Here is a 20,790-nt window from a genome sequence, read left to right as displayed (position 1 = left end):
TACCATTGAAGAACATTATATCACAAACTATGGATGGCGCTCTGACCATAGCAGAGTGTCATAAAGGCTTCATAGCATACTTAAAAAACAAAGTTCCAGATGTGCTCGCTGTACATTGCGTCGCTCATCAACATTTGGTTGTGAGAAATTTGAGTAAACGACTATTTCAGTCACTGCAACATGTCATCGAAGCAGTCAATAAAATCTGGAACAACTCTTTAAATGACAGATTATTTAATCAGCTTTGTGTTGCTAGTGATAAAGATTTCAACCGATTGCTGTTTCACACGGAAATGCGTTGGCTATCAAGAGGTACTTGTCTAATTCGATTTTACAATTTGTTTGACTCTATGATAGAGTTCTTGGAAAACAAAGACACACAATTACGCGACAACATCATCACATAAAAAAATGATATTGCGTACTTGATAGATGTGTATAAATTGTTTAATGATATCAATCTCCAACTTCAAAGTGATGACTTGAACTTGATTAAAACAAAAAAAGGTGTTGCTGCTTTCGTAGCCAAACTTCTCTTACACGTGAAAAATATTGACAGACATGAGTTCCACAATTTTTCTAATTTATCAGCAGTATCCTTCAACAATGACAACTTGCTTGTTTATTGCCAACATTTGGAGAACTTCCACAGTAATTTCAAAGATCGATTCCAGGACATTTTAAAATTGGAAATACCGGACTAGGTGTTAGATCTTTTTTCAAATGTCAATATTGCAGGATTATCCCATTTGAAAGAAGAACTTATAGAACTGACAACAAACAAGGAAATAAAAATCAAATTCAAAAACGGCTACCAAAACTTTTGGCTATAAAAGCCAATCCCGCAATTGTATTCTGGATTGTGGTCAATTGTTCAAAAGTTTTTGATAGCATTTCCATCACCGTATTTGTGTAAACGTGGTGTGTGCTGTGGCAACGCTGTTAACTAAAAAAAGAAATCGTTTGCATGTTACCGAACGCGGTAACGTAAGGCTGTTTTTGAGTAAATTCGAACCTGATATTGATAAATTTGTTAAAAACCATCAAATTCATCTTTCACATTAGATTAGTCTTGTTTTTTTAGTGTTGTGTTTTTTTAATTTGTGTTTAAATTTAAATAGAAATGTCTTTGTTTTCATTTGAATAAAAGTTTTTCTAAATATTATTTATGGAACTGCGTTTTATTGCTCTTATTAAAACAGTTTTATTTGAAACTAGTTGACCCGAGCGACTTTGTTCGTTTGGGATTACTATTTTTTTCCGTGGAAATGCAACCCTTTTCCACAATAAAAAGTAGCCTATGTCCGTCCTACAGGTTTATTTTCATACCAAATTTCATCTAAATCCGTTAAGTAATTTAGCCGTGAAAGCGTAACAAACAAACACACAAACAAACACACTTTCGCATTTATAATATTAGTAAAGATGTAAGTTTTAACTCAGAAAAAGAATAAGACTCATATGACACACGAGGTATATTAATTTAAATTAAAGTAATTTCGGGGCGCTAAAAAATAATTGATTCTCAAAGTGGACAGTAGACCAAATAGTTTGAGAACCACTGCCATAACAGTTCTTATCATACAAACCTGGTAATAAATTGATTCTGACAGCTGACCCAACGGCTATCGTAACATGTTGTTATTGAATTGATATTTTATTAAAAACGTTAATTACGCATATGTAATGTACAAATATGTTTGCTACAGTCATAATTTCTTAATATAAATGTCACTACGTATTTATATGATCACCTCAATGTTAAAAAGTACCCTTGTGGTACCTTGTCATGTTAAAATGCCTGAGCGCGCGAAATGTCAGCTCTGTAATTCGTAAATTTTAATCGCGAATAATTTGAAAACCCTCGACATTTTTGTATCAGGATTTTTTTCTTAAAATGTTTCAAGGAACTTGAAACTCTTAAAAGGAGATCCAAGCTTTCCGAGACACCTTGCGCGCGCGCGCGTGTGTGTGTGTGTGTACAGGGTGATTTAGAACGGCCCATGTATTCCTATAAAGACGCGTTCTTGGATAAATTCTGATTTTTCCTACAAAAATTTTCTCCAACGCTTACTTTTTGTATAATAAAACAATAAACTTAGTGAATCACGAGCCGTGTACACATGGTAGACCAAGGGGGCGCAACTCATCGTCCGACGCGGGCGCTTACCCCTATAATTATCGATTTATAAAATAAAACGTTTGAGCCAATGTGCGGTGGCGCCACGCCATCGCTCCTAGCTCGTAGGCAATAACGCGTAGAGGGACAGATAATGCGTCGTTATTTGAATTTGCACGGCGCGATGGTCTGAATTCGCCTCACCGCGGTGAAGCGAATTCAGACCATCGCGCCGTGCAAATTCAAATAACGACGCATTATCTGCCCCTGCAATTTTGCAGTGTACATACACTGCAAAAATTAAATATGTTATTTATCAAATATGTAAAGAAAAGCTTTAGCTAAAATAACACATTTAATTTTTGCAGTGTATGTACAAGCGATGCGGCAAATTCAGATCGTCGGGCCGTGCCAATTCAGACAACAATGCGTCACCTTTCCTACCGCGCGCCTACGAGCTAGGCGCGATGGCGCGGCGTCACCGCACATTGACTCAGACGTTTTATTTTATGACTCGACCATTACAGCAATTATCGCAAAATGATATAGAACTTTTTTGTCCATTTTTATCTCCTTTATGTTCTCAAAGCGGTAATTCACTAATTTCCGGATACCCTGTATATATACATACACAAGGTGGGAGAAAAAGAACCGGAACAGCAAAATATCTCCAAAACTAAGCATTTTAGAAAAAAGTGTTTCAGATCAAACTTATAGGGTTTCTAAAGATCTATTTACTAATATTATCAGTTTGACCTTCAATGGTGTCGCCAAGGTCAGATCAAAATTACATTAACTTTTTAAAATAGAACACTCTACTTTTGATTTTAGAATCTAATAGTTGGTGTCAAAATCTTTCCAAAATTCTACAAAAAAGTTTATTTTTGTTGAATACTTTCTGAATTGTGAGTCTTGAAAGCTACAGTGTACTGTAACTTTCAAGCGTCGTAACTCGAAAGTACTTAATAAAAAATAACTTCTGATTAAAATTTATAGGGTTACAATAGTATCACACAATCTACACATAACACCAAAAACACCCATTTTGCCATCCCTGGGGGGCGAAAGAAAGGGGAGACAAAAAAATCTTAAATGCAATGTGGGTTCGTGTAAAATCAATTTCACAATGTGGGGGTATTGAAATAAATTTCAACCGTATTCGTGATCCAAACTTTAAGCAAGAACCTGGAAACAAAGAACTGAGAGCACGTGCGCTATCGATAAACGGCAGTGCTAAGGTTTTGGGAATAATACATACTCTGATTTATCGGTTGATTGATTAAGCAAGCACGGATCATCAGAGAGTAGATGCCGCTCCTTAAATTACGCAAACCGCGACCACTACTCTCAATACCCATTGCAAGTACAAGACAGTTTGATTTCAATCTTACATCGTACCCAAGTTCTATTCCATTTTTGCTTCTCAAGTTAATTTATTAAACATTTGTTACAGTTTACTGTATCATGTGATTTTTTTCTTCGCTGTATTTTCAATAACTTTTAACATTTGAGAATTCAAATATTAGTTTATTTAGTTTGACCCATTTTTACCCCTTCAGTCAATAATGTTACGTCTTTCTGAACGAGAACGTATATCTCTTTTAATGATTAGAGGGTGGGCAATCGATTGAAATCATACAATGATGTGAGACAGCTTTTCAATAAAACTTTTTGCAAGGAAGATATCTGCCATTTCAATATCTACAGTTCATAAAACAATTAGACGTTTCAACGAAATTAAAAGTGTTAAAAATTGTCCATCGTATTAGGTAGGCCAAAATCAGCAATAAATTCAGAAAAATCATTAGACGTTCTACAACCCTTCATCGAACATCTGCATAATTCAAGCCATAAAGTAGCTCTGCAATATTGATAAATGGTCTGGTCTTAAAATATTAAAAAATAATAAATTTTATCCCTTATCATCATGTGCAAGAGCTAAATGAAGATGATTTTGATAGGCGCATTGAATTTTGTGAGTTAATGGAAAGAATAGACGAAGATCCTAACTTTCTATCAAACATAGTTTTCTTAGATGAAGCAACATTTCAGATAAATGGCAACGTTAATTGGCACAATTGTAGATTCTGGTCTGACGTAAATCTTCACTGGATTGAAGAAACACATACATACACACACACACACACACACACACACACACACACACACACACACACACACACACACACACATACACAGTATTCACAAAAATTAAATATGTGGGCAGACATTCTCAATAATGCCCTTATTGGTCCATTTTTCATCAGTGGAAATTTAGCAGCAGCGAAGTACGAGGATATGCTAAGACATAAAAAAATACAGCAATACAGGTAATCGTAGAGAACAATTTTGAGAATACATGGTTTCAACAAGATAGTGCTGCGCCGCATTACGGAAGAAATGTCTGTCATTATCTTAGCACAATGTTTCCTGAGAGATGGATAGGTAGGAGAGGAGCTATCGAATGGCCTTCTAGACCGCCTGACTTATTACCTATCGACTACTTTCTGTGGGGCTACAAAAAGAAGGGGGGGGGGGTTGCAAAACGAGTTTACGAAGCCACAAAGTTTGGATGAATTACGAAACCGGATTCTTGAAGAAGCTGCTTTTATCCCTTATGATTGTATTCAAAATGGTGTTTCATCTTTTTATCATCAAATAACCTGTTGTCAAACAGTTAACGGTGCACATTTTAAACAATTGATTGTATAAACCTTCCGATACTTGCCTCAGTTGGTTACATGCACCCCCGGTCTTGCACGCACGCACGCACAGTACAGCGGGTTCGGAGTCGTTAACTACTGTGGAAATAACAAACCACGGGATCCTTGTCTCTTCTGTAAAACACATTTGCACACACACACACACACACACACACACACACACACACGCACGCACACAGAGAGGATTTGAGGTCGTTAACTACTGTAGAATTGACAAACCACGGGGTCCCTGTCTCTCCTGTGACATATTTATACACACTCACACGCACACGCGCACATGCACGCACGCATGCACGCACATACATACGTACACAGCAGAGGGGGTTTGGAGTCGTTAACTACTGCACAAGCACACACATCGCACATGCCTTCCTACATGCACTTTTATCTACATGTATCCGCAAAGGAAAGTCTGGAGAGTTTTTCTCACGTCCTCGTCGTGGGCCCTACGTTACTGCAAATGATCATAACTCAAAAAAAAAAAAAAAAAAAAAAAAAAGTAGGGACCTCAGCAATATTGCGTTGTTTTTGTTTCAAAAAACCCTCACACGACTCCACATTGCATTTAAAATTTGTTCGCGCCTTCCCCCCTTCTCCTTGCCTCCCAGGAATGGCAAAATGGGTGTTTTTGGTGTTATGTGTAGATTGTGTAATACCATTGTAACCCTATAAATTTCAATCGGAAGTTATTTTTCATTAAGTACTTTCCGAGTTATAACGCTTGAAAGTTTCAGTACACTGTAGTTTTCAAGCCTCACAATTCTGAAAGTAGTTAACAAAAATAAACTTTCTTGTAGTTTGGAAAGGTCTTAACACCAGCTCTTAGATTCTGGAATCAAAAACAGAGTGTTCCATTTAAAAAAAGTCATGTGTAATTTTAATCTGACGGCGACGCCATCCAAGGTCAAACTGATAATATTAGTAAATAGATCTTTTAAAACCCTACAACCCCGTCAGCCAAACGTGAACAAACAGATCATTCGGAGAGTCTGCTATCAATTTCTGATGGTAGAAAAACAACAGATTTCACACAGACTCTGCAATATCTGTGGTGTCAGCAAACTGCTGTCAGAAATAGGACAGAAACTGTTGGCATTTAATTCCAACAAAAATCGAGCAAATAGTGTTGACAGTGCTGTTGTCAGATTGGCGGTAGAAATCAAGCACAACCTGCACAATCTGACACAATCTAACGGCAGACTGGCAGCAAAAATCGAGCACCGCGTGCTGACAAGACTTGGCGTCAAATTGGCGGTAACAAACGAGTAGAATCGACTCGACAAACTGGCAGCACCACGCAAACACGCCGTGCTGCCAGTACCTAATGTCAGATAGGCGACAGAATTAGAGCAAGACCTGTATAATACAATCTGACGGCAGATTGTTAGCATAAATCAAGTACCCCGTGCTAACAGGATCTGACGTCACGCTGGCAGCAAAAATCAAGCAAACCGAGCTGTTTTGCATATTTTTAAAATGTGACGTCACTCTTCATGAATTTATTAAGGACCTATTCAAACAAACTTGCATAATTGCATGCATAAATAACATATCCATAAAGAAAGTGATTGATCCATTTTTTTATGCATTTGCTTACCTTGATAAAAAAAGCCGATTGAAAACGATAGAAAGTGCCAGAAACCTGATTCAAAAACAATAGGATTCTATCGTTTTCATCGAATTCTATTATTTTTGAATCAGGTTTCTGACACTTTCTATCGTTTTCTATCGGTTTTTTTTATCAGGGTAATTATTGGACCAATCAATTTCTTTATGTATATGTTCTGTCTGTTTCTGTTTGCATTCTATACGCTGCAATTTCTATCTGCACCTGTCCGCGATTACGTATAGGAATCCATATCTATCCGCATGTATTGTGTCCAGATTTATATCTGCATCTGCCCATATATAAATAATTAAAACCTATTCCTGGCCATGGTCTGACTAACAAAAATAGTCAAAAAATTTGGAATTGGAAATAGGATCAAAGCATAAAAAAATATTATTGACGTAAAAAGAACTTTTCAAAACTCAATTTTGCAATCAATTGGTATAAATAAATTATTAAAAATTTACTCTAAAAGAGAACTGATTGCGCCAATCGATTCTACAGAAAAAATTACTAAAGAAACGTTGCAAAAATAAATTTTGCAACTAATTTGTTTATAACAATTAAGAAAGCGTTATGCATGTTTCTTGATTCATTTTCCCGTAAAATTGGTTGGAGTAATCAGTTTTTCTCTACAATCAATTTTTAGTAATTTGTTTATAACAATTAGTTGCATAATTGATTTTTGCAAGCGTACTTTTTACGCCCATGTTTTTTTTATGTTCTAGTACTATTTACAATTGCTTTTTTGACTATATTACTTTGGGCACAAACAGGTTTTAATTATTTATATAATTTATACAGTTTATACAGTTTATATAGTTTATTTAAAAAATATTTAAAGCTAAATAATTAAAAAGCTACTGAGAATGTTCGCGCGATGCTCAACACGATAAATTTCTTCCTGTTAAATCAGCTTTACTTCAAATATAACTTTTTATTAACGATATCACAAGTATATGATTAGCTCAGTGTTAGCGTATCAGATTATTGTCCCGAAATCTTAGGTTCAAATTCCGCCGGCTCCCAATGCGTTTTCAAAAATTGTAAAATAATACGTAATTGTAATTAGTAAGATAGAATATATGCAAATTAGATTAACTCATAATAAAAATAAGAATAAAATCTGCAAGAAAACTGAAAAAATATTTTTTTATAATAAAAATTTTTGAATAAAAATGCTTGATTTCTGCTGCCAGCGTGACAGCAGATCTTGTCAGCACGGGGTGCTCGATTTATGCTAGCAATCTGCCGTCAGATTGTGTTGCGCATGTCATGTTCGAATTCTGCCACCTATCTGGCGTCATGTGCTGGCAGCACGGCGTACTCGCCTGGTGCTGTCATTCTGCTGACATAAAATGTCAACAGGTTCTGTTAACAAAACGTAAGCAGAATTTGAGATCAATTGAGTTCAGTCTGTCAACACGTCTTGATCGAATCTGCCGCCAGCCTGCCGACACAGTGCTACCATTTTGCTGACTGGAAACTTTTATCTAAAACATTTTTTTCTAAAATGCTTAGTTTTCGAGATATTTTGTTGTTCCGGTACTTTTCCCCCAACCTATATAACTGTTAGTTGGTGTTTGTATAAAAAATATTGATAATTTTAATTATAACATACGTTATCGTATTATTTAATCAATATATAATCAAATTATAGATAAATAAACAAGTATTGAAATATAATACCTCTTGTATTAAACGTTCTTTCAAACGACGTTCCGCTTTTGCTGTCCGTACACTGCTGGGAACATTCTGGATAAGAGGGATCGAAGTTCGGGAACTCAGTCGGCTACTGGAAGGTAAGGATGTATATTCACGGATGATATACGCGCTATAAACTTTACATTTATTTGAAAATTCCATAAACACAAAATTAGTGATATTATATTGCTCGCATTACAGATTATCGAAATTGGTTCTAAATCGGACATTCCTATTTTTATCAATATTTTAAGGCTCCTGACTTCTCAGCCGAGTCAGCTCCGCGTCATCAACTCCGCGTTGACGATAGCGACATTTCGTCGCGGACAAAATTAGAACTAATACACGTAAAACGTGACAGATTGACGATGAAATGTTATCGTGCATGTCATTTTGTTATTATGTGTTTCATTGTGAAAATATGACTTGTCTTGTATTTATCAAATTCGTAAAAATGGACCGCGAGTAAAGTTTCTTTGAATTTTATACATAAAAGAACATTTTTCACTCCTTTCCATAGTTATCCGTGTGTTTTCCTGTCTGAATAGACGTCACTTTACGTGCTTGTTACGACTATTTACTGACTGCTAGGCAAAAAAAGGATAGTCGTGACCGATATTTAGAAGTGTTTTAAAGCCATCTGATTAGTCTGTTTTATCCAAATTGGCATTATTTAGAAATGGCACGTCGGACAAAATTACGTGCCCATGTGTTTTCCTGTTTCAATTGCTTCACTTTACATGCTTTTTACAACTATTTACTGACTGTTAAGCAAAAAAAGAATAGTCGCGACCAATATTTAGAAGTGTTTTAAAGTCATCTGCTTAGTCTGTTTTATCCAAATTGGCTTTATTTACAAATGGCATGTCGGACAAAATTACGTGTCATTTCACGCAATTTTTCGCTTCTGACGTCACGACTTCAATATGGCCGCGGCGAGTACTCAGGAGTCTTAAATAGAATGTTTAAAAATTTTCATATATTTTTTTAGTATTGAGTAAAAACGAGCAATTTGACAGTCAAAAATAACAAATTTTATTCAGAAAATGAATTAATCATAATTTATATAATTAGACTTGAAATTAATAAAATTCCATTATTCTAACTCATAATATTTTACTAATTTAACATTTTTAGGATCAGATCTAGTCGGCTGATTATTAATGCTATAATCAGGTTGCAATTTCGGTGTGAAGATCCGATTTGGATACGAGTCTTTTTAAACTTTGGAACAAATTTTACAATAAATGATCACAAAACAAATCCGATAAGCGTTTTTCTCAATCATAAATTACTGATATCGTCTACAATGATTACTTTTAATCTTAATACTTGAATAAGTATTGATCTGGCCAATTCTCATCAATAAAAATTAATTATGAAATATGAATAACATTCGCTTTTATATTTTTCTATAAGAATGTCTGTTATAAGAATGACTATTTTTATCCGATAAATCAATTAAGAACTAGAACTAAAATAAAAAAATAAACATATTAAAATAATCTGAATTTTATCATTGCAATAACATTACTCTTTTAATTCTTTATTCAGACAAAATCTAATTAATAAAGTACACAACAAAAATACTTTTGAATTCTATACTCTTTAATTATCTTAAATCAATTATTTTCAAAATTTTAGTACCTTTTAAATAATAATTTACAAGAGTTTTACAAAATTTTCACACACAATAGCAATAAATACACATTCGCGTCTATTCTATAAATGTTATAACAGAATTATCAAACAGCTATCATATGTTCTGTGTCTTATAAAGACTGTACATTATAAATGACACGCAAACATGCTTAACTGTATTTATTTAAATTACAAAGACCCTATTTGCAACACGATCCAAATTACCTCACTCTCCCATATAATAAATTTACTTCCAATTTATATTGAAAACTTATAAATTGTAACAAACTTTATGTACGTAAAGTATTCTAAAATTTTTATGAAAGTGGAATCTATTAGAGACTTTGAAAGAAATTGTTATTGAAATAACATTACAATAGTATATATTTATTATATTTAAATTTTCAGTAATTACATATAAAATTTTTTTTCTTTATATTATATGTAAAATTGATAATACATAGCTATGATATATATCAATATTTCTTTTGTCTGTACTCGCAGTTAGAAACGTACGCACATATGCACGCACATCTTTCATAAAAAATTAATTTATTCTATAATTAAACAGAATTATAACTACCTTATTAAGTATATTGCATATACAAGATTTGTTCAAAAACATTGTGTAATATTGTGTAACGTTGTGTTGTATAGACCATAAATCAATTAATGTACGTAATGTGTATATAATATAAACATAATATTAATATATTTTTTTAAAAACTGCTTGAAATATAATACGTTTCATTCACGTAATCTAATAAGTAATTAAATAATTTTTTGTTTAATTTTTATAATATAATAGTTTTATAATACTTGTATATTAAAATTTCATTTAATTGTATTATATTGTGTAACTTTTATAATTATTTTTATTAAATGTTATTTATATTTATTAAATTATTACTTGCTTGGAACGTATATCATAAAGCTTAGCATTATTTTTATATAATAAAAAATGATTTAAACATGAAGGTTGAAGCTTACTTAGGTCGTCTATTATCCTGATCATCTATTGTATCCAAATCTTCAAGACCTTCATTTTCATCAAGTTGTGCCCATGATTTGAGTTCATCTCGCGTCAACGTTGCAATTTTTTTTTCTATAAAAGCACGATTTTTATAATTATTTTTTATATGTTATAATTGTAACAAATATTGTAATAGAAGAAACTGATTAACTATTTACGAGAGCTTACCTTCTTCTTGTCTCATTTTTTCTACCTCGTCTTGACTTAAAAAACTGAATATTTTATCTGTAATATATGTGAATTATTAATGTGTGATTATTAATTTAATTATTAATCAAAATCGATGGGTAATAAGCATAAAGTTTATAATACATAAAACATATTTTAGGCGTGTATGTGAGTGCGCGCGTGTGCATGCGTGCATGTATATGTGCGCGCGCGTGTGTAACACATATGCCCGCGCAAGCATGCATAGGTGTTCTGGTTAGTTTTGAGGACTCGCTGTAGATGGCTGTAGTTATAAATCTATTAGATATTTTAAAAGTTGATACGTCATTTCAAAGTTTGGACATTTCTACAAATAATTTTCACAGGTCCTGTGTATTCGTAAATATAACCGTACTTTTTAGTCTGATTAAAAATGAAATGTGATAAAGCATTTTTACTGCTTTATTTCGAAGAAAACGACGGCCGAAACTCACTTACTCATCTCAGAAACTTATTCTGAGTCTGCTCCATCAGTTAAAACGTGTAAGTATAGTATCGTTTTAAAAGTGATAATTTTTATTTAAAAGACAAAGAGCAGTCAGGTCAACCAAAAAAGTAAAGATGCCGAATTGCAGGCATCTGAATAAAAACTATGTTCAAATGCTTGAAGAATTAGTTAAAACATTAAATGTTAGTAAATCAACCGTTTCTGATCGCTTTCACGCAATAAAAAAAATTCAAAAAGAAGGTAAATGAATTCTACACGAATTGTCAGAATTGGCTATTCAAAATCATTTAACTTCATTGCTCTCTCTAGTCACAAAAAGCAATTTTTGTATCAAATTTTAATCGACAATGAAAAATGAATCTACTAACATAATTTTAAGCGTAAAAAATTCTGAATAAATTCAGGCCAACCGTCGATATCGACTCCAAAACGTAACATCCACGGAAGCAAGATTTGTTATGCATTTAGCAATACCTGAAAGACATCGGGTATTTAAAAGCTACTGAAACCAAATCAAACAGTTACTGTTAAGCGTTATCAACAATTAATCGATTTAAATCGTGCTTTGAAACGTTCGATAACAGTTCAAAGAAAACACAAAGTGATTTTGTTGCCTGACAATGCTCAATCACACGTTGCAAAAGTAGATATTAAAGATACGTTATCGGTATTTTAATAAGAAAACTTCTTCAAATTATTATTTATTTCGAATGATGCAGTACGGCCTTGCTGAATAGCACTTCAAAATATGATGAAATAAAAAAATGGCTTGATGAGTAAATTGCTTCGAAGGACGAACATTTTTTTCACGGAATCTACTTATTGTTAGAAAAGTTGGAAAAAGTTGTAGCTGGCGGTAAAAAATATTTTGATTAAAATACAATTTAACGTCTCTCTAAAATAAACGTGTTTTTGTTTCAAAAAATTTCTCAAAATTAATCGGAACACCTACATATAAAATATATACATATATACACACATTTACACAATGTATATTATAGATAAAAAGATTTCTGTTGTATGTAATGTGTGTCGTATTGCGCACGCAAGCACGCATATATACATAGCTACTTGAAAGACAGACCAAAATCATTGAACATATATTTCTATCAATAGTTATTATTTCAGTAAAATGTTGCGCAAAATATATCCTTAACTTACATAGGAGATTTGAAATAAACTTTGCAAACAACCTAATACAAAAAAGCATATGTTTAGTCTCACCTGGTTTAGGTGACGGTTTCAAATGTTCTTCCATAGCACTTTCAAATAATTTCTTTTTATCGCTGACTGACATTTTTGTCAATGGTGGTGTTGGAGATGAAGTTGGAGATTGCTATATTTGTAATATACACATAAGTAAATATTGATATTTGCATCTTGTATACATAGAACAATTGTAACAAATAATTATTTCAAATAAAAAAATCACACATTGCATCTATCCTACATGCTATAAATACATGTTGTAAATAAAATAGATAAGGTCAGATTGGATTACATTAAAGGAATTTATAGTAACATTTTCGGAGTTAGATTAAACTGACAAAATTAATTTCAGATTATACAACAATTTTACTCGTATATTAATTAGCCATGCTTCTAAAACCCACCTCAACCTGAAAGTTTCCATCAACAGAACGTGCTATCTGTCGCTTGCTAAAAGAAGCCGAGTCAAGATTTTTGCAGCATTCAGGATCAGTTAGAGGTGTTGGGGAAAGTTGGAAACGTGCACGTGTTTGGGAAATAATTTGTGGAAAGGAAGTAGACATTTCTTGCAGTGGTCGAATTGATTGTTTAATTTTAGATAATGTAGGTTTAACATCAGATGGATAAACGTCGCAGTTTGAACTCTTTTTTAAAAACGGCGGCAGATCGGCAAACGTAATACTGCGTTTTGGTAAAGATTCTTTTTTCATTCGAGAGGGTAGAGTTTGCATAGAAGTAGAACGTTCAAAATTTGCTGCCTTAGGAATTTGAGGAATTGTAGATGACTTGGACGAAGAAAGATCCTTTGATGTTCTGGATGTCTCATTTGCTCTTGACTAGGTAAATAAAATGGAAAATTATATTAATAAGTTGGTTAACCCTGGTGAAAATTTTTCTCAGAATTTTTATATAATTTTTCAGAATTTTTGTATAAATTTTATATTTATAGAAAATTTCTCAGTTGTTTAACAAATTAGAAAAATTTTCAAAAATAATTTAAAAAAAATTTGAATATTTTTCAGATTTTTTCAGATCAGATACAATGTTTACAAGTCGAAAGAAGGATATTTAAACCAATTTGAAAATTTGAATTAACTGTACTTTACATGGTCTAGTACCTAATATGGTCTACTTGCTGTTTTTAAGTAGCACTTGGTGAACAAATAACGCTAATATTTTGTCCATGCTATCAACATGACTTTCTTATAATAGTTGACTGCTCAGTTTGTGTATTCTGTTGTTAAAAGAAATCAAAAGTAGAATTTTCTTAATTGTGTTTTTCATAATCTAATATTTTGTAGAAAAATTATTGCTTTCTAAAACTATCGAGTGATGGTTATTAATTTCTGTAGTTTATATTATTGTAGCTCTATATTTATACTTTACAACGCTGTATTTAATTTAATTTATATTTTCATTCTGCTTATAACCAAAGAAAAAAACTCTTTGTGAGGTATAACTTAGTATGGCTTATATCAATAATGTATACACACACATCAAATATGTTTTTTCAGTACTTTTACTTTTATTACTTTAGATTAATTTTAATCCATCTACTAAATTGCGATTCATAAGCTATGATTTTAAGGGGAAAAAATTAAAATAAGTCAATTGTTTACTTAATAGATTGTTGACAAAAATAATTCTTGGGGTACACTTATACATATATTAATATGTCAATAAACATGTCAATATGTTAATAAACTTATAAATGTAATTGAATCATTTTATTATTCATTTTTCAAACACCTTATATGAAAAAGAGAAAAACATATAATTAGGCTACTTTGAGCACACATGTATCCAATATACAATCTAAATAATCAATCTTTTAAAAATATTCATTATAGCCACATAAATAGCTAATTTAGAACTGTTCCATATTTTAAATTAATGTAAAATAAAAATAAAGACATTCTATTTTGAAACTGGTCATCAGTCTTTAATTTTTGGCAAAAAAAAATTGCCAAGCTTAGGTAGGCCATATACGGTAAATTACCTTATTAGATACAGGTATTTACTAATATTAATATAATATTATATTTAACATAATATCTTGTCAAAATATTGTATTTACTTTATTTCGGAGGAGCTCTTTAGAAACTCATCTTCAAAACATCAATTTATTATCATTTCGTTAAAATATATTAGGTGAGTGCAAAAGTTCGTGTCCGGTTTTATTATTAAAACTCAAATAGTAATTTAGCATATAAAATTGTTTCATTATTCAATGATATTAGGTGTACAACTTAATTCGGACTGTTTTTTTTGCTTAAAAAACATTTATTTGAACGATAAAATGAATTAATACCTTATTCAAAGTATTGTCCATCGCTAGCCTCTACTTTTTCCCATTTTTCTGGCAATTTATGGATTCCGTCGTGGAAGAAGCATTCATCTTTTGAAAGCAAGAATGAATCAAGCCAATTTTTGATACCCTGTTCTGAAGTAAAGCGTCTTCCAATCAAAGCGTTCTGCATCGATTGGAACAAATGGTAGTCGGAAGGGGCAAGCTCTGAGTAGGCAGGTAAGCTAGAATTCCTCATTCGCTATTTTCCAAATAGTTTTTAACCGGAACAGCAACATTAGGCCGAGCGTTGTCTTGGTAAAAGATTACTCGTGTTTGGTTGAATATTCTGGGCGAGAAGTCTCCCGTAATGATTTGAGCAGCTCATAGTGGATTACACCCTTCTGATCCCACCAAATACAGAGCATTACCTTGGCACCATGGATATTCGGTTTCGGCATTGATGTTCCCGATTGGCCGGGCTTTACATATGATTTTTTGCGTTTCGGATTGTCGTAGTGAATCAATTTTTCGTCCCCGGTAATGATTCAATGCAGAAAAGACTTCTTTTTGTTCAAGCAACATTTCGGACATGCAAAATCGTCGTTCGATATCTCTCGGTTTCAATTCGTATGGGACCCAATTTCTTTGCTTTTAAATGTATCCCGCGGCTTTGAGTCGTTCAAAATAGCTTGTTGAGTAACTTCCAATGTTTTTGCAAGCTCTTCTTGCGTTTGACACGAATCTTGATCGAGTAATGTTTCTAATTCTTCATCTTCAAACTTTTTCGGTTGATCCGAACGCTCTTTATATTCAACACTAAAATCACCACTTTTAAATCGTCGAAACCATTCTCTGCAAAATTTATCCGATGGTGTAGATTTACCATACACTTTCACAAGCATTCGATGCGCTTCAGCTGCACTTTTCTTTCAATTAAAACAGAAAATCAAAACTTCCCGCAAATGGTGCTTATTTGAAAAAAAACTTGACATTTTCAATGCAGTAAAAATTAAACGTGTTGTGCAAAATTCAAAAGCTTGTAAACAATATTTAGTTGACAAATGTTGACACTTCACAATACAGCAAAAATCAGCTGTCACCGTCTATCATTTATAGCACCTAGAGCCATCTTTTGAAAATGGACCAAACTAAGTTGTACACCCAATATATTGCCATTTTCTACAATCTTTCCAATGCCCGTAATAAAAAATGAGTAAAAAAGTTATTTTTCCTGGAATATTGTACATTAAAAGTTAGTTAATGTACTATTTATATTATGTATTATGGTAAATCTATAAGATTAAAAATATTAAGGCTCCTGGTACCTCAGCCAAGAACTTCGCGTTGACAGTGGCGATGTACTGTCGCGTCGTGGACAAAATTAGAATAAACAGGCATGAAACGTGACAGGTTACTGATAAAATTTTGTCTTGCGTGTCATTTCGTTATTATATGTTAATAACTAATAATTATATGTTAATATATTTATAACTATCTATTGACTATTAGGCGGAAAAAGGATAGTCAAGGTCCATTTTTATAAGTGTTACGATCTCGTTATTCTATTTATCCAAACTCTCTTTATTTACAAATGTAACGGCAGAAATGTTTACGTGTGATCTCTCGTTTATGAGGTTACTTCAATATGGCTGCGGCGAGTACACAGGTACCTCAATCTCAGAATAAAAGTAAAATCTTATATTTCGGAAAAGAAAAAAAAACATAATAATACATAGAACTTTAAGTTATTTAACACTGTTTAAAATTAAACTGTTAAATTGTTAAAATTATTTAATATTAAAATTAATTAAAAATCTGTTTCCTGCTTTTTAAAAAAGTAAATCACATGCAGCTTTTTTGTTTTTCAGTATTTTTAGCTTTTTATTAAGCTCTTCTATATGTTGTCTAGCTTTATTTTGTTTCTTTAAAAGTTCTGATATTCTTCGTGCTCTTCTTCCTCATTTGTCTTTGTTTCCTTTTTTCTTCTTTAAATTTTTTCTTTTCCTCCAAATATTGTTTATATTTGCTATGTGCAAATCTAACAAAAATGATAAAATCTTTGGCGATTAATACTATTGCAGGTCATTATTAAAATTCAAATCTGTCTTGATATTTAATTTTGCATTAAGGCTCCTGACTTCTCAGTTAAGAATTCTATGTTGACGATAACGACATTCAGTCGTGTACAAAATTAGAACTAATAAACATGAAACGTGATAAATTGATGATGAGATGTTGACGTGCATGTCATTTTGTTATCATGTGTTTTATTGTAAAAATATGACTTGTCTCGTCTTTATCAAATTCGTTAAAATGAACCTCAAGTAAATATTCTTTGATTTTTATACATAAAAGCACATTTTTCACTCTTCAATAGCTATCCGTGTTTTCCTGTTTGAATAGGCGTCACTTTACGACTATTTACTGACTGCTAGTTGAAAAAAGGATAGTCTTAACCGATATTTAGAAGTGTTTTAAAGCCATCTGATTAGTCTGTTTTATTCAAAGTGTCTTTATTTAAAAATGGCACGTCAGAAACTTTGGTTTAACCGTGTGTTTTCCTGCTTGAATAGCTTTATTTTACATTATTTTTATGATTATTTACTGACGTTAGGTAGAAAGTCTGGGCTTATTTTTATAAGTGCTTTAAAGCCATCTGACTAGTCTGTTTTATCCACATTGGCTTTATTTAGAAATGGCACATCGGACAAAATTACGTGTCATTTCACGCAATTTTACACTTCTAACGTCACGAATTCAATATAGATGAAGAGTCAAGAACCTTAAGAGTTGCTTCATTAATCATTCTAAATCTATTATCTGTTAAAATACGAGCTGAAATTGAAAAATTTCTCTCAACGTCAGTACTACCATGGGGCAGACAAGGTAGCCTTTATAACTTTTTAAATATTTCTGTTCATTAAAATATTTTAAATCAATAATTTGTCTCCAGTAATGATCTATTTTATTCGATTACCATCCCGTACAGAAAGACTTTGATTTTGAAGAATTTTCCACTTATCTAAGAACATACACACTTGTTGAAAATTGTTTAGTGGAAGCATTTTAACTACTTTTTTTATGCTTAAAATACATTCGTTTTTCTTGATTTTTAAAGGAAGACAACAAAAATACTTTGCTGTTGATAAGCTTAGAATAGATTTCTTAATAAAATGTAATGGTCTAGTGCAGATTTTCAAAATTTGAGAATATCAATTTCTTTCTTCAAAAACTTCGTTTTTGTGTTAATGAGAAATTTTAATTTAATTAATAATAAAAAAACATTTTTAAAATCCTTTATTTTAAAAATAATATTTTATATTAAATAATTAAAAACGGTTTAAAAATTATATATAACAATTAAAAAATATAAAATAAAAAAAAATCACACCCGTGGGAATCGAACCTGGGATCCCAAGTGTATCAGTCGATATCCTAATCCCCTACGCCACGTCGCTTACTTGAGAATCGTTCTTCTGTAATGGTACTTATAGATGCTGGAAATATTTAATCGTTATTTTCTCGAGAATGCCTAAGTTTCGCAACAAACGATATTACTACAGTAAAGGTATGAGTGAATACTACACACTCATAGAATGTTATTAAAATCGGTAAGATCATTGTCGGGTCCTCCCCTTGTCAGGCGAGCAACCGCTTGTCTCTCCGCGCCCTCTTATTCGGCTGACTTTAATATTTACTCAATTACTCAAAAATTATTGCAAATATCGCAAAATGGTATTAGACTTTTTAGTTTGTCCCGATTCCTTCTACCTCATGTGACAAGTTTCATAAAACGGTCTGGAACACCCTGTATAGATCATGAGCTCTTTCTTTTAAATGCATAAGAGAATTTCTCAAAAATATTAATACTGTTAATTATAAATGCAATTTCTGCTTTCATTGTAGGTGACTTTAAACAGTTCTTAATTTCAGAATATTTTTTTCTTTATGAAGTTTAAAAAAAGGTAAAATTTTACGAGAAATAAGTTTCGAGAAAGTTACGAGAAAGTATTCACAAAGAACTATTCTACTCTTTTTTGCTGTAGCCACATAGAAACAACTTGAAAAAACATGTTTCAAAAAATTACGGACAGGAATGTTCAATTTTCTTATCTCTCTACAGTCTTCTAATCTACTAGGCCACTTATATCTGAAGATAACAAAAACTATTCTTTTTATATTTCTGACCAAACTTATAACTCTTTCATGCTCCTTAAATCAGTAATTTCATCATAATAAACAATAAATGAATTCGTTTGTGCATCTTCTCTTATTAATTTATAAAAATAGGACCCAAACAGTCGATCTGCAAATATCCAATTTGTTTTTTATTGAGTGAAAATGTGTTACATTTACGATAAACGTAACTCTAAATTTTCAATTCATAATCAGAAAGTAGCAACTGCTATTTGACCGACTATCCGTTTTCTCGCAGTCATGAGTCGCTAGTGAGATATACGCATTACTATTTCTTTCCGAGTATATTTTTGTACATTAACTCGAGTTCAAAAAGTAAGATTTTTTTTTAAGTGAGAAAAAGTAAGGTATTTCTAAAAAAAAGTGACAAAAAAGTGAGAACAGTAAGTCACGCCTACGAAATACGCTCGATCCATCAATGTTTAGTCTTTCAGCAATCTCTTCTGTTGAAATTATTTGTGAAGTATTTTGCAATAAATTGCGCATAATGCTATGCCAGAAAGCGGGCCAGAGCGTGGTTAGTCATCAAAATAGAAATACCACATTTAAATTTCGCAAACTATTTCTTAACAATATAAGAATTGAGATTCGTGAAAAAGTCAATATAACAGAAAACGTAAAGCAGCGTGTACGAGTCTCGCGTAGTAAACAGTGCGTAAAGAATAATAATCACAAAATAAAATTAAATAATTACATAAGAATTTATTGGACAATTTATTTGATTTATTCTTCGAGCCATCTTCAGCATAAGAGTGATTCAGAATCACCCCGACCTTATAAAGACGTGTTCATGGTTGAATTCTGAGACGATTTTTCCTTTACAAAAATTTTGTCCGACGTTTACTTTTTGAATTATAACAAGATAAAGTTCTTTAACAAAAAGAACATGTCTTAACAATTTAAATTGTTAGTGCACATATACTGATGGATACCTTTTTACGGCAATTCCAACACCCTTCAAAAATTCATAAAACATAACATGCCGTAAATCTAACTTAGCTTATTTCAAAATATTTTTACAACGTAAATTTAATCAAAACTCTCAAATAACCATTGAACATATCACTTTTCCATGTAGATATACAATACATACAGATGACAATTAATGACGCTCTCCTGATGATATCTATAAGAATTAAGAAGAACATTTGCACGCACCTAATACATAGAGAATATCTAATACATTGAGAAATCTCATAATGCTGTATATTTTATACTATTCAGTGCAGTCTTTAATTACGAGGAATAGAACTCTACAGTCACTTATTGGTGATGGCGTGTATTCGTTTTTATTACAAGAGAAAAAAGATTTGTTTCAGAGCAATGAAAAACTTATAAAAAATATTCTACATTTTTTAGAGGTCTTTATACATATAAATTCTGATATATTTTAAGATGTTCTCACTCTATAATTTGAAAAAAATTTTATAAAATCTGAAAAAATCTGAAAAAATGCACGCACGCACGCACGCACGCACGCACGCACGCACGCACGCACGCACGCACGCACGCACGCACGCACGCACGCACGCACGCACGCACGCACGCACGCACGCACGCACACATATACATAAATGTATACAAAAAAGTTTTTCTTGATTCTAAAAATT

At 32.2% G+C, this 20,790-nt stretch overlaps 1 protein-coding gene across 8 annotated transcripts in view; it reads right to left on the bottom strand.

Moving 5' to 3' along the window:
- LOC105202532 (protein lap4) overlaps positions 1-20,790 on the bottom strand; it is a 190,931-nt gene that overhangs the window by 30,700 nt on the left and 139,441 nt on the right. For 5 of the 8 annotated variants that reach the window (XM_026139151.2, XM_039458965.1, XM_039458964.1 and 2 more), the window contains 5 exons: positions 13,098-13,529; positions 12,709-12,820; positions 10,998-11,054; positions 10,787-10,901; positions 8,141-8,246 (listed from right to left, as the gene is read on the bottom strand). The exons of 1 other annotated variant lie outside the window; for it this stretch is intronic. In XM_026139151.2, coding sequence (XP_025994936.2) covers positions 8,141-8,246; positions 10,787-10,901; positions 10,998-11,054; positions 12,709-12,820; positions 13,098-13,529 — 822 coding nt within the window. The remainder of the gene's footprint in view (positions 1-8,140; positions 8,247-10,786; positions 10,902-10,997; positions 11,055-12,708; positions 12,821-13,097; positions 13,530-20,790) is intronic. 2 more of the 8 variants (XR_005576583.1, XM_039458967.1) reach the window with 2 other exon arrangements.

Source organism: Solenopsis invicta, chromosome 16, assembly GCF_016802725.1.
Source record: "Solenopsis invicta isolate M01_SB chromosome 16, UNIL_Sinv_3.0, whole genome shotgun sequence".
NCBI classification, from domain to species: domain Eukaryota; kingdom Metazoa; phylum Arthropoda; class Insecta; order Hymenoptera; family Formicidae; genus Solenopsis; species Solenopsis invicta.
The sequence above is the reverse complement of the archived record's forward strand: the minus strand, read 5'-3'. Positions and strand labels throughout refer to the sequence as shown.